We start from the raw sequence: 15,906 nt of genomic DNA on the forward strand, positions 1-15,906 counted from the left end.
GTACATCAGAACATTTCATTCTTTCAAACTTTTATGAAGAGGAGTCCACGTAACTTCTCTGGACCACCTACCCGACTTTATCATTTAATGTCTATGTGGTGTTGTGTGAGAAACGTCGCCCATAGACTCCCATATTGAAACACTTAGTCCCCGGTTGGTGGCATTGCCAGTGAGGGAGGTTGTGGAGCCTTGAAGCAGGAAGAAGGACCTCACTGGAGGCTGGCTTTGAGGGTTTATAGTCTCTCCCCACTTCCTGTTTGGTCTTTGCTTCCTGCTGCCATTTGAGGATGTGAGCTCTCACTGTACTGGTTCCACCTCCGCACCTCCTGATGGCTGCTGTACCTCTCTGCCATGATGGCCTTTTGTCCCTCTGGAATGGTAAGCCACCCCAAACTCTTCCTGGTGTTTTATCACAGCAACAGCAAAGTAACTAATGCAATCTGATTGTCTGGATCTTCTGTCGAACATAGACAGGGGACAATTTGAATAATTTGATACAGTATATTAAAGTGTGTGTGTGTGTGTGTGTGTGTGTGTGTGTGTGTGTGTGTGTGTGTGTTTTAACACAGCTTCAAATGTGATATGGCTGCCATCTTTCAGGTGATAAGTTGCTCCTGAGTATTTGTTAATATCTGTTCTATTATAAAACATCAATACAGTGCTAATGTTTGTTTGCATATTACAATGCCCTAAGATTTGATTAGTACCATCACAGTACTAATGCTTTAATTTACCCTAAAGTCCTCTCAAGTAAGGACTTACTTTTGCCAACTGGTAGATAAGAAAATGGAGGCACAGAAAACATATATTTGGACAATTAGCTGGTTGGTCATCCACTTGGTTTCTGAATTTATGTAGTCTGTTCTTCAGCACTGGGTTTCTATTGTTGAATACTTAAATGAGTCAGGAAATATGCTTGTTTTTTGTTGGATGAACAGATAAACTGCAGACTATCCATAACCAATGATGTTGCTGCCATGAGGGTTTTTTGTTTTGTTTTTTAGTACATTCCTTCTCATTCACACTCCACTAACACGTGCATTTGTGAGGTGGCAAATAACAGGAATACAGTCTATGCTCACTTAAACCTTGAACAGTGATTGAACCAAAGTTGATTATACTCTATACTCGGACTGAATTAACGAAATGCACAGGATTTGTAAGTTGTTCATCTGTAAACCATGAATGCTCTACTACACTGAAAATCATCTATAAATGCATTCAGCATGTAATTTTCTTGCTGAAGTGGTGGTTGTTTAAATAGCTAAGACAACATAATAGCAACAAAAGCTTTCAGTACCTTAGGAGACAATAATGAGCGCCTGCCATGGACATATCTGTTTCAACTGAGACTCTAAAGAACACACAACTGGACCCAGAGCAGAAACTTTACATGTTTTGACGCCTGAATCTGTTGTGTCTTTCAAATCCCCCTCCCTCCCCCAGCACCTTTCCTTTTTTTTGAAGGATTTAGAAAAAGGATAACAAAGGGTTCAAGGAATTTGTTTAGTTACAAAACAAAACAAACAGAACATTTCTTTCTAGGATAGGTCCCTGGGGTCCTGGTGTCGGGGGTCTGATCATTATCTCCACTTAAGGGACTTCAGAGCTCTGACCTGAGGCACTCCGGGTTGCAGGAGCATCAAAGGAGGCTGCTGTGCCATACACTGAACGTTTTCCACTTTTTCCAACACAGGATGAGGCCAAGAAAAAGACTGCATTAAACATTTAACTTCACAGTCTTTAATGCACATGCTCGCTTTCTTTCTTTCTTTCTTTCTTTCTTTCTTTCTTTCTTTCTTTCTTTCTTTCTTTCTTTCTCTCTTTCTTGTTTGGGACTGAGCCATTATATAGCAAAATTTTAAAAAAAATAACTTTCCTCATACTTACTATAAAATTTTTTTGTTTTTTGTAATCAGCATCATGAATGCAAAATGTCTCAACCTTTGTAGACCGTGAAATGATGTGAGTTTATATTAACTATTCATCAGAATAGTTAATATACTTTTAATGAAGATTGGATTTTTGAATCAATAATTATGATGGCATGAGTGGTTATTAATAACTAGACTCTTTGCATGAAATTGTAAAATTCTCCCAGTGAATATGAATGCAAAAGGTACCGAACATACCTTGCTGTCTAATGGATAAAGATGTTTCAAAATAACTAAATCCAAATATGTCAAAGCATACAAATGGCAAAGCAAAAGTAGTCTTAACATTTGACCCTACTGGGCAAAAATAAGCCATGCTATTAGCAAAGAAAACTAAGCATGCTGGGCTAATTGAATGATCTCAAAGCTGGCTTTTCCTTCCATGGCTGAGCTGCAGGAATGTAAAGACCAGTGTCTTCCATCTAGCCTGGCTTCTTTAGATCCCATTTGGCAACACCCACAGGGAAACAACTAAACATTCTGTCTTTCAAGTCACTAAAAACAAGTGGACAAAAGATGGCTTGTCTCCTGCAAGACTAAAGAGGAGCTACTGTCTATTGGTCTTCAAGATATATTTTAAAACCACAAATATATGGACAACCAAAGCAAGGTAATTTATTCACCTTTACATTCTTCAAACCCAAAGAAAGAAAAGGAAACAGCTAAGTGCTGTTTCTCCATACTGGCTCATATCAGGGAGCATTTGCCATGGGCTATCTCTTTCCCTCTCTTACTGCTTTTCTAAAGAGTAACGATGAATATCTTTGTTCCCTGTAAATTTTCTGATGACTTTCTTTTCATTGTACTTAAATAAGTGCATCAAAAAAGCACAATTTGATGCCTTGTCTTATAGGAATATGTGTTTTAGCAATCATCTTCATCGTAAGTACTGGGAATTTGCTCCATTCCTTTTTAAAAATATTTCTGAAAGGATCAAACTCAGGGACATTATAATATTATTATAACAGGCCAGGCTATTTTTCAACCACATCTAGAACCAAAACAGTATGAATCCACGTTCATCTTTCTTCCTTTCTACCTAAGTTTTATCATCATAAGATATGCAACAGAGACATTTTGATATATATATATATATATATATATATATATATATATTTCATGTATGTATATATATATGATTCATAATTGAAACCTAATGAACTCAGGAACTTACGTGTCTTAAGCTTGATTAGAATTGTCACTTTCAAGTACCCTTTTATTGCTTGTTATTTCAATGAAATGTTTCACCACGAAATATTTTTATGGCTCCTATTATATAAAGTATGAGAAAGGGCATAGAAAAAGGTTATAAAAATCTATTATCTACACAAATGCACATAGTACTGGACATATTCATTTCTGAAGAAAATGGCTTGTTTTCTGAATACTAACAGACTTTCACTTAGAAAATGAACACAATAGAACCCAACCACTGTAAATCATGACCGGAAAAGCAGCGGAGGTCACTGGGAAAATGCCAGACAGCTCCACTGTTCAGCTAGCTTTGTAACGCTGAACAACTTTCTCAGCCATAAAGTGGGGATAATATCATATTGTATTTGTTGCAATCATTTAAAATATTGCCATCCATATTGTGTGACTAGTTTCATCCTGTACTAGCCTATAAATGGAGCAGTTTACATATAATCTCCAAACAAAAATCTACTACAAATTATCTTGTTATTTGATTTTTAAAATTAAATTCTTCTTGTGTAGCTGTGTATACTTGTGTGTTTGTTTGCATGTGTGTGGGCATACATGTTGGGGCAGACCTGCACATGCATGTGCTTGTGTGTGGAGGCCAGAGGTTGATGTCTGATGTCTTCCACAGTTGATCTCTACTGATGAGGCAGAGTTTCTTCATGAACCTGGCACTCACTAATCTTGCTAGTCCAGTTAACCAACTCTCACCAGGAACCAAATCCTCATCTCTGCCTCTGAAGTTCTGGGATTGCAGGTAGGCACTATGCCAGCCTAGCTTTTCGGTGGGTCCTGGGGATCTAAACTGTGGTCCTCTTCATACTTGTGCACCAAGTGGTTTCTCCACTGAACCATCTCTTCAGCCCCGCTAAATAGGATATTCGCAATATCCCCAAGAGTATACTTTTCCTGGTGGGCTGTGGAAGGCAGAGCAGATACTAAAATGGTAAATGGTAATAATTCCAATCCAAGTGCCAAAGTTTTGTTTTCCTGCCCAATTCTGTCTGACATTCAGCCCATCTCTGCAGGGGATGGAACTGCTTTGCCTGCTGATGCATATTTATTTCTGTCATCAACATATGTCTTCTGTAATTTCATCAAGTCTACTGAAAAAAAAGAAATGATACGGTGGCCAGCTTGGCAAAAGGCAGCTTGTTTCCCACCCTCCTCTGCATCACCTCCTTCTCCTCCCTACCTGCTGTCCTGTCAGGAGGAGGAGAGAGAAAGCTCTTCCGGATCTTAAGCCTGTGCCTTGTTCTCTCCACTAAAACAACCTGCAGAGCACCCTGTGTTCTTAGCTTAGATCTAGCCTTTGTTCTCCAGAATGCCCTCACAGTCTTGTGAGATGCCTTGCTGAATCCCAAGGAAGTGGCTTTCCATGTAAAGAATGCTGCTGCACTGCTCAGTCCAGCAAGGCAGGGTTTCATGTTTGTGAGACCTACAGCTCCCTTGCTTCTCCCTGAGAAGATTCAGCCCGATGAAAAGGAACAAGTGAGATCACAAATGGTGTGTGTCTGGTTATGCCTGATGGCTGGCTCCCCTGGGTGCCCCTCCTATCTGTGCTGTTCTTCCCACCCATTTATTTTCTCTGCTTATCAGGGTCCCTGTAGGGCCAAGGTTTAATGTCACTTCCTTGAAGCATTTGCTCATCAGCCCAGCCAGAATTTCCCTCATTTGCATTCTACTCAGTTGCACTTTAGACCACTCAAGAGTCTATTCTTTCGATTCCTTACTTTTCTATAGAGCTCAAGCTCCTGAAGGGCAGATGCCATTTAATTTGTATTACAATTGCATTCTCAGAGTACTTTCTGTGTTGCTGGTGCTGAATATTTATTGAATGTCTAAGTGATTCTTCTCTACTCCATTTTTCTTAGTCTCTACAACTATTCTTGCTCTACCGTTTGGCATCATGATTATTTTAAAGTCTCAAATCCTACCCCTCCTTTGAACTACAGCAGTTCTCATCACACTTAAATAATTTATTAATTACTTTATAACTTTAGCTCTCAACTCTCATACGGTTATAGTCTATGGTTCCTATGATGTATACAGCTTAATATGATTCTCTAGTTTATATGGACTCAAGCAGGTGCTCCTTTAGGTTAGAAACTACATCTTCTAGTGTAGTTTCTAGTGTAACTTGCATAGTTTTGGAATTGGTTGGTAATTAGGTCATCACTCAGTTTTTGAAGCCTGACTCAGAAAACAAGAAAACATCTGAGTAGCTATGCATGCAGGTGTTCCCACAATGCTTCACACAGAATGTACAAGGCCGTAGATTGACCTTTGTATGAAAAGATATGAAACTCAATACTTATGGGTAATAAGGCCTTGTGATTTTTAGATTATGTAATTTATAGAGAAAAACCATTTATTATCCTTACTTTAAATGCATTCTCTCTGTGGTGATATTGTGTCCCCCAATATACTGTGTACCCTAATAAACTTATCTGGGGTCAGAAAACAGAACAGCCACTAGACAGACATAGAGGCCAGAAAATGGTGGCATACACACCTTTAATCCTATCATTTGGGAGGCAGAGATCCATCCAGGTCTCTGTGAGTTCAAGGCCACACTGGAAACCGCCAGGAATGGTGACACACACCTTTAATCCCAGGAAGTGATGGCAGGAAGCAGAAAGGTATATAAGGCGTGAGGACCAGGAACTTGGCTGTTAAGCTTTTAGCAGCAGTTCAGCTGAGATCCATTCGGGTAAGGACTCAGAGGCTTCCAGTTTGAGGAGAACAGCTGGTTCTGTTTCTCTGATCTTTCAGCGTTCACCACAATACCTTGCTCCAGGTTTGTTTTTATTAATAAGACCTTTTAAGATTTGTGCTACATCTCTCCATTTTTATGACAGTAGAAAGTTATTGTCATTAAAATATTATAAACACATATCTAATAATTACCCTTGAAGATTAAATAAGGCAATATTCATAGGAAGTTGCTTTGAAGGAAGATTCCTGTTTTAAGATTTATTACCCTAAAAATTCATATAGTTTTTAAATGAAAATCACGATTTTGGTGTTGCTTAATCTTGACATCGAAAATAAAAGATTAAGTATAGACAGCATAAATTGGAGTAAATGGGTTATTAAATTAAAAAAACTCGAACTTGGGGTAGGATTAGGGAAGTGAAAGTGGATCCAGGAGATAAGGGAAGGAGGCCAGGAAGATGATCAAAATTCACTGTATGAAGCTCTCAGAGAATTGGTAAATCTGCTCAGGAAAATGAAGTAACCGGGGAAAGACTGAAGGTCAACAGAAGAAATGCCAAGAATGTGGTGCAGTTTGATCTGAGCATTTATCAAGAAAGAAAACGTACTTGACAATCTTCAAACAAAAATATCTACCATATTTCCTAATCCCTGTTAAGCGACATCATGTTAAATGACATCATTTAAAATTGAGGTCAGAGATTAATGACAAAAGTGTTATTTACACCACTTCTGTGAAAGGAAAATCATAGCTGTTATAAAAACAAGAAATGAGAAGCAAAAATCTCTACATTAAATGTCAGTTAATTATCGTTCTGAAAGGAATAATTATCGCTGTGGCTTAAGTTTTGAGCATGAAAACAGGTTACTTGAATGCCCTTGATTTATGTTAACTTACAATAAAGTTTTCCAACAGGTAAATTTGTCTGTGGAAATGAGAAACATGACCTTCAGTTCAGGTGTTTTTCCCAACACTGCTGGTAGTGGCATGATGGTAGATTCATGCAAAAAGGTATTAGCATTCATACTGTTTTTAAATTTATTTTTGCAGAATCACCCAGGGCAGGGGTTCTCAACCTTCCTAATAATGCAACTTTTTAATACAGTTCCTCATGTTGTAGTGACTTCCAACCATAAAATTATTTTCACTGCTGCTTCATAACTGATTTTGCTACTATTATTATAATGTAAATATTTTTGGAGATAGAAGTTTGCCGAAAGAGTTGTGATCCACAGGTTGAGAATCACTGACCAAGACTTAATATATGCTAGGCAAACAGTCTACCACTGAGTTACAGCTCAAGTCCCACATTCCGTTTTTCACTTACAGTTTTACCAATAGTTTAACAGAGATTTGATGTCATTGCATCCTAGTTTTCTACTAATCTGGATCTTGCAGGAAGCACAAAGGGTCAGAAGTCTAATGCAATGTCACCAATTCTGTGAATGACATTATTTGCAAATCATTCATATCTGGGAATATCAAGTGGACAGAGCTTCCTCAGGAAGATAACTGCAGAAACTACTCAACGAACCATTCACTTACATATTCTGTGCATGTAATTATTTACTTCAAATACAATGACTCAGGTTTTGGAAATATTTTATATCTGGCCAAGATGATCCTCAGCTATGATGGAATTATATCCTGATATACTGCCACAAGTTGGAAACATTGTTGAATCAAAAAAAAAAAAAAAAAAAAAAAAAAAAAAAAAAAAAAAAAAGCAGTGATTGCACACACCCATCCTTCTGGGCAATCGAGGGCAGCATAGCAAACTCTATTACTGCTGTCCCCCTTTGGGAATGCAAGGCTGACTGGAAACTGGAGTCACTGCTGCTGCCCAGCACCCAGTTTATCACTAGCAGGAAAAACCTAAATTCCAAGTAGTTTGAGAATGGATCTGTTTTTTGCCTTATTGTAGTTTGAAAACCTTAATTTGAAGCATGATGACTAACTGCATTAGGAAAATACTTGAAAAGCCACATTAAAACAAGAAAGTCATTAGTATTAATGTTATGTGCATAATGGGATGAATCTTGAAAGAGCTAAAGTACAAAAACGAGATTAAGTTATCCTAGATCATTATTAAATTTCCCAAAGACATCAAGTATAAAACAACATTTAATCCATGGTTAAATGTAGGAATCCTCCAAATTAATAATACTCTACTCAAACCATTTGAAAACCTAAGTGCTGAAGCTAGCAAGCATGACTTTTGAGTTCAGAGAACTCAGACCCATCTACAGTGTCCTTATTGCGGATAGTGTTGCTTATGTAGTGCTTTAAAATTTTGGGCAAAAGTAGATACAGGTCATGGTAAGAAGTTAAAACAATGACTGAAAAATTGGGTAATAGAACTTGTTTTCAACTACACTGTTAGAGCAATGGAACTTCTATAGTTGAGGTTTCTAGGATTCTTTTCAAAATGAAGTCTGCCCTATTTGTGGGAATTTAATGACCTAAGCTGCAAAACTGGACCTTCATAAGAAAAAACACGTGCCCACAGCACTAGATCCAGAGCCTGCTTGTTATTGAAGTACAGGTTGGTAATCCCAATTACAAGACAGATTGGTGGGGCTCCAAGTGCCTTTCCCAAAGCCAGAAATGATCTTCAGGATGGCTATCAAGGTGTCTCCAAAGTCCTCACAGACTCTCCCCTCTGACCAAGTCTCAGTGGCTTCATGAAGAGAAGATTTAAAGCTATGATATACTGCCCTAAAGTTGTGCTAAATATTCCAGTCCCAACATCAAATAGTTTCCACACAAGCGTGGCACCTGCAATCTGTAGATAATAAGGCACAGCAGCAGTGAGAATTGTGGCATCCCACCACTTGCCATCTTCCTAAAAGACCGAGCTGGAGTTCTCAGGATAGGAGCAATCATTTCTAGAGTCACTTAAATTAGAGATTTAGGTTTTTCTCACCGATAACTCTTGGGTCCTTTAGGGGTTGGTAGTGGACAGAACTCTACATAAAAGCATATCTGAAAGGAACAGGAGCCCTTGACTAACCAACACAGGGTTGAAGAGTGGGAGGGAGCATTGTAGGTCTCATGACTGTTTTTCACTTAATTTACATTTTCCATAGCCACATTTAAGGTCTTCACTCTTTTCAGGATGTCAGTTTTATGCATTTATGGGAAATATTAAGAAGTCAATCCTCTAACAAGCAAAAAGCTACAAAACTACACCTGACAATTAGGACACAATTAGCTCCCAATTGTTGGGCTCCAGCACGTTGCGCGGGGAAAGAGACCACTAAAGGCTTGTCTGTCAGAACTAAGGACCAGCTGCGGAAGGCACAGACCTGGGAGCTACTTTCCCAAAGAGGTTGAAAGACAGCACGACTTAATCACCACTGAAGTCGGTAAACAGTATTTTACTGAAACAGTTCGTAACACAGAAAATCTGCCTGAAGTGTACAGTTACTGTCTTACACAATGACAGATCCATTTGCAAAGACTAATATGAATACAATAAATATGGGGTTTACATACTAATTTATACACAGAAACTGCCCCACAGCCATAAAAATTTATATTTAACAGTGCAACATATAATTTAATCATCTGATTTATTTGACAGGTTTCTACTAAACACAACTACCTGGTTTTCATATACATATATAACATATTTGTATGTATATAGACATTCAACCATCTGTACAGATTCTAAACATAAAACTCCTAAAAGGCACAATTGTCTATACAACATGTACAAAAATGGCTGGAGTTGACACAAAACAACAATTATTGGTCAAAAGTTCATGATTGCACAAAGATTAGTCATGAGTTTATGTCAGAAAAAATGTGCTTTAAGGAAAGGGTTTTCAAAAAAACCTGTTATTAAAAAAAAATCAATAAAAAATAAACCACTAGGTTGCTATGACAAGCCTGTCCTCGTCATCATCACTGCTCACGTCGCTGAAGTGCACGATGGGCTGCCTGTGGGGTCCTGGGGGTCTGAGAGCTGGTCTGTCTGAGGGCAGCGATGGAGAGCCTGAAGCTGGGGCCTTCTGTAGAGCTTCCGGCGTGGGTGCCGGCTGCGCCTGCGCAGAGGAGCGCCCGGGCAACACGTGACTCGCGGAGGCCGCCTTCTTGGTGTCCACCTTGTTTGGGCCTTCAGACTTTGCGTTGTCTGCCGAGGGGCCGGGCACTGTTTTGGGAGTTTCCTGAGGGCCTTCGGGTAACCCCTGAGGCGGCTCGGCGCTGTGTCCCTGGCCTGCGGGCGTCTGCAGCTCCGGCGCTTTGCTGTTGGAAGCCACAGTCTCGGGGGTCCCCGCGGTGCCCACAGCCACTGGGCCGACGGAGGGGATCAGGGTGGGCAAGGCGATGTTGAGGATCTGGAGACCTGGAATGTGCGCCTGTGGGGCGGGGCTGCTCTGGGCAGGCGCATTAGCCAGAACCTGGAGCCCCACTGCATTGAGGGCCAGGCCTGGGGGGTGCACCTGCGGGCCCACGGTGGCATTGGCCAGGCCCACGATATTGACCGTTTCCATACCCAGGGACGTGAGTGACTGCAAGGCTGGGGGACTTAGGTTCTGCAGGCCTGGCACATGGATTTGGCCGATGGGAATACATGGTACAACACTGCTCAATTCAGCCACTCCGGTGGGGCGATTAGTAGTGCCAGAAACTTGGGTGATGGTATCCCCAGGGGTACCCATGGTTCTGTGAATAACACTCACAGCAGGGATGGTAAGTTGCATTGGTCCGGCCTGAATGGGTACAAAAGTGGAGTATGTGAGGCCGGCAGGCACCACATGGATACCACCAACGGGAACCATGTTGTATGGGGTCCTTGATTGCTGCTGGGAATGCAAGGGGAGGTGGCTGAACAAATGCGTCTGAGAGGAAGGCAAGCCTGGAGGCGGATGCAAGGTTATTTGTTGCTTCGGTTCTTGACTGTCGGAGTGAGGTGAGACTGAGGAAGGAATCCTGGCTGCTGGCTGAGGGTTGAGCTGGGCTACAGCAGGCGGCAGTCTTACAGATGGTGAATCCTACAAGACAAGAGACAATGAGCCTTGCTAGCAGAGCTTCCTTCATCACGGCTAAAGTACTAGTGTTCAGTCTGTTCTTTTCTTAACTCTTAATGAGTTAAGAGTATATGTTTGTATTGTACAGTTGTTGGCTTGTATTTTCAACAACAACAACAAAAATCTTCATTTTAATTTCTTTCCTACTACAATGCCAGAAAAACATTTTGTATTTTGCAATTTGCAAACCAGTTTCCTGGGTATTACCATTTGATACCGATAGATGAGCATGGCTGTATTTTTATGTTAATGCTATTTTTCTGCCATCACTAGCACCAATTTATTTTAAAGACTAGGAAATGTTGAAAAATTGCCATATTAGTTGGCTGTGAGCATCAACTCAACGGGGAGAAAATTAACCGAAAAATTATTCACTCATGAAGTGAAGAGCTATTACTAAGACAAAGGTCTGCAGTTGTTCATTTATTTGCTCACTGATTCATAAGCTAATAACATGTATCCTGAAGACTGCATTTTCAGGCTCTGGTGAGATGTGAGATGCTGAGATACAGCAGTAAGAACACAGTGTTAGGGAGGGATGAATCTTGCCTATCCTCCCCGCTTCCACCCATGAGTGTTATCTAAATACAACCTTTTTTCTTGATAATATATACATGAATTTGCATATATATGTGTGTGTGTGTGTGTGTGTGTGTTAAGGAGCTACATTAGTTCACATTATAATTCAATTTCTGTATTAAACTGACAGATGAAGTTAGTTTAGACTAGTATGTAAAATCAGTGATTTTTGTTTTTCTCTAGTAGAAAACATCTTTTCCCAATAAGAAATACATCCTACTGCCTTATTTAACACATAGGCGAGGGAAGAAAACTGTCAAGAAAAGAGAATTATGTGCTGATTAGGAGGCAGCCATGGAAAAGCATGCAGCACACTTCCTGAACTTCTCTGGAGCTGGTGTCTGGCCCTGAGCTGCTTCCTGGAAGGAAACTTTTCCAAACTCTCCCAGCAGTTTGCTCATCCAAACAACATGAATTTCTTGAGTCATGTTTGTGTCAGGTTAGTTTTGTCATGAAGCCTACTAGCCACTATCCACAGGAGCAGACCAAGCACAAGATCTGGATAACATGCTGCAGACCCACCATATCCACACTAGTGAAAAACAAGTCAGCCACTGGACCCTTAAGTCTCAGGATGTGAGTTTACAATTGGTACATACAGATTTTATTGTGATTTTTACAAACAGCAAATAATAAAGGAATATTTTTAAAAGAGGCACCACAGGCTATAATACAATATGTGGATTTTTGTCAATATAATTAACAGTGCTTTAACAGACATAAATGAATTCTGTCATTGGCTATAAAAACTAAAAGGTACATACTCATATGATCATGAATGACTTTTTAAATCTATTAGGTTTAATCTATTAGGTTTTCCTAATGGAATAAGAGGAAAAAAGAAAATAAAACAAAACCCAACCACCGCTCATCTACCTGTATTGAAGCAACAGTCTTTGCAGCTGTAGGACTTCTCAGAACATCAGATTCAGGGTAATCCACAGACATCTGATGGCCAGGAGACCTGGGGGTAACCTCTGGGGACCTGGAAGTGTCTACATGAGGAACTATTTCATGCTCAACTTTTGCAGTATGCTGTGTGGCCTTTGCTGGTAAATCTGTCCTGTTGGGATCAATCTGTACTGTGCTGAGGACAGTCATCTTGGTGAGTAATGCTCTAGGCAGAATGTCCATGGGGTCTGTGTGTGCCCCTGAGAAACAACTGGGAACCCTAAGGTCCTCTTCTACACTCCCAGGATCCTGAAGGCCACTTCTGGATGGAAGATGCTGTGGGCTGGCTGTGACTGAGGGTGCTGCTGAGAGGCCAGACTCTGCCTGGCTGTCCTCATCATCCTCTTCATTGTCATTATCATCCTCATCGGGGCCATCCGATTCTTCAAGATCATATCCAGACCGCTCATAGCCAAACCTCTGCTTTTCATCTGATGTGACAAACAAGAAGATTTGTTATAGAATGTTCTACAATTACACAAACACAATGTTTTCACTTTTAGAAGCTCGGCAACACTGTGACGCATACTGAAGATGGGGCTACACAGAGCACACACCAGAAAAATGACAAGCGGCAGCCAGTCCAGTAGCAGGGACTCAGAGAAGGACATGAGGGTAAGGGTAGCAGGGAGGTACATGAAATGAGCCTTCAAAGAGAAATGGGCAAGCCAAGTGTGGGATGTAATGAAAGGAAATAAAGCCTCAAATATTATATTGGAAAAACTCTTAAGTATGACAAAAATAAAAAAAGATCAACTTCTCCTAAGCTTTTTTCTATTTTCCTATTGTCAGGTCCAAAGGAAACCCCATCTCTCCAAATTCCAAAGGGCAGAAGGGACAAATGGCTATCTGTGGTACCCATTAGCATACCATAGCAAGCTGGCCTCTAGGCTCCCTCAGTATTACATGTAGTTGTTACACAGTTCAAAGTCCATCCCAGCTCTTCTTACCTCCTCCTCTACGTAACTTCTCTAGTTCCTGGGCTTCCCTCCCCCAGTTACTCATTCTCTGGGTAATTCTGCTATTTTCAATGTTCTCACTCTCTTCCTCTTGGCCTCCTTCTCTCCCTCCCCCTTCTTGCTGTCTCTGTTCTCCCTCACCCCCACCACTCTGCTCTGCCCCTGCTTCTCCCCTGGCTAGGTCCAAGCAGCTGGCTATGTTCAGTCTACCACTTTCTCTCTCGGCTCTAGACTCTTCCAGATGTCTCTGGCTGTTCTCTTGGATCTACAGTAAAAACCTTCCTCTTAACCATGGAGTAGTCATGTCATGAGTTTATACACCTATCTCTTCCTTTTATTAAAGAAATTAACATACTAACATTTTGATGGTATTTGACTTGTTAGTAAAATAATTTAAATTTGAGGGCCGGGCGGTGGTGGCGCACGCCTTTAATCCCAGCACTCGGGAGGCAGAGCCAGGCAGATCTCTGTGAGTTCGAGGCCAGCCTGGTCTTCAAAGCGAGTTCCAGGAAAGGCGCAAAGCTACACTGAGAAACCCTGTCTCGAAAAACCAAAAAAAATAAAAAAAAAAAAATAAATAAAAATAAAATAATAATAATAATAATAATAATTTAAATTTGAACTGTATTCAAAGCATGTTTTAATTGATTTCTTAGTAATAATGCTCATTTGATGTTTAAATCCTTATCCCCCAGTCCTGGGGGGAGGGGTGTGTGTGGGGGAATATATCACCCATGCAGTTGCACATGGAAGCCAAAGGCTGACATAGTTCCTCAATCATTTCTCCTGGTTGTTTTTTGAGTCTCTCACTGAACCTGAGACTTGTTTCAGCTAGACTGGCTTGCTAGTGAACCTCTGGAAGATCTGCCTCTGTCTCCTTCCCAGCACTGGGGTCAGAGGCATTCGCTGCTGTGCTCAGCTGTTGACACGGGTCCTGGGGATCTGAACTCAAGTCCTCATGCTTGTTGAAGCAGACCCTTTACCCACAGAGCCATCACCACAAGCCCTTCTTCTCCTTCCAGAAGTTACTGACATTTCTTCATGTGTCTATATGACGACCCATTTCTTACAAAAAAATGAAATAGTATCTAAAAATACTATCATTAACACTAACATCACTTTTCAAGAAATAGTCTAGATGATTCAAGTGACAGTGTCAAAATTTTCATGCCGTCATGTGGAGCTAGGTTAAAAAAACCCACAGTATTTAAAATCATGCGAAGTGGGAAGCTAACATTTAAGGAAGAGATGTGAAAATATCTGCACTATTTCTTTGTCACGAGCCCACACAGATGTCAGACCATATATGGTTTAGTTGTATGTGATACATTCTAATTTTTTATTAAACTATGATACTGGTTTCAATTTTGGATTGTGGTAAAAAAAAATAAAAATAAAAATTAAGCAGAGGATGCCAGAAATACTAGGTTTTATCCTATGCACGGTTCTGAATAGTGGGGTAAGATTGTTCACAGTTTGCTCTGTCTTGCCTGGAACATGGATCAGCCTTTTGTCCAGTGGTGAACAAAGATCTGCCTGCTACTCACTTAGTGGACTGTCTTGGTATTAAGATGTAGAGAGTGTCAAGTACTGTCAGGTGGGCTGCTGTGTCACTGAAATGTCTAACACTATATAAACAACACCCACATCATTCATCTCACTTCATCTCAGCCCCAGGGCTTTGCATGCATCATTTTGCCATAGGAAGAAGTGTGAACACAGTGCAGAAAACACCTGAGAGGTACGCTACATAATTTTCATTATTATATTGGTATAACTGCTTTAGTCTATGCATTATTGTTGCTAATTCTTTACTGTGCCCATGAAAACCAGCATGAAGTACTAGCTGAAGGTGCAGGTATTCACTGGATTCGTGGGAAGTGTTCCACCTGGAAAGGGAGCCCACTCTTAAGTTTTGAAAAACAGAAGAAATTCAAACAGAGAAATAGGCAATAGATATTTTTACTGGACTTCCCAAGTATTCATTTATTTGAATATTATTTTTTCTGCATGGCAGAAATAAATTCTTACAAAGATAAATTCTTACAGAAAAATCTTACAGGAACTATGCACCAAAACACTGGAGGGTGATTTCTAGGGGATGAAAAAGACTAGAATTTTTGTTGTTGTTGTTTTGCTTTCAAGGTTCTACTATTATGTTGTAAAATAAACAGAACAACATTAATTAGTTGAGTCCAGAGCCCATGCTGGAATGAGGGATTTCTGGATCAGTACCTGGGAGCTCTGGGTGCCTCAGAAAATGGGGAAATAAAGGACAACAGGGAACTGGTTGGCCAGAAGAGGCTACTGAAGAGGAAAGTTTCATCAAATGCTAACTTCCTGCCAAGTCTAGCTAGGCTGGATCCTGCTTACCCTGAAAACTATTGCTTTGTAAAAACATGAGTAGACCTAACTTTACATGCATGACTTTTTCCCCACTCAGCAAAGAACTGAAATTTGAGACTATCAATAGCCCAAATTTCAGGCAAGACAGTGTCTGCAAGGCAACAGACAAGAGTGTGTCACTA

General features: G+C 40.4%; 1 protein-coding gene across 5 annotated transcripts in view; it reads right to left on the reverse strand.

Annotated features, from left to right (window-relative positions):
• Positions 1 to 9,213: 9,213 nt before the first annotated feature.
• The window catches only part of Hivep1 (HIVEP zinc finger 1), a 143,602-nt gene continuing 136,909 nt past the window's right edge, over positions 9,214 to 15,906 (reverse strand). For all 5 annotated transcript variants that reach the window (XM_037205773.1, XM_028867755.2, XM_028867756.2 and 2 more), the window contains 2 exons: positions 12,345 to 12,850; positions 9,214 to 10,853 (listed from right to left, as the gene is read on the reverse strand). In XM_037205773.1, coding sequence (XP_037061668.1) covers positions 9,729 to 10,853; positions 12,345 to 12,850 — 1,631 coding nt within the window. In that variant the 3' untranslated portion in view covers positions 9,214 to 9,728. The remainder of the gene's footprint in view (positions 10,854 to 12,344; positions 12,851 to 15,906) is intronic.

The sequence above is a fragment of the Peromyscus leucopus genome, chromosome 5 (genome assembly GCF_004664715.2).
Source record: "Peromyscus leucopus breed LL Stock chromosome 5, UCI_PerLeu_2.1, whole genome shotgun sequence".
Taxonomy (NCBI): domain Eukaryota; kingdom Metazoa; phylum Chordata; class Mammalia; order Rodentia; family Cricetidae; genus Peromyscus; species Peromyscus leucopus.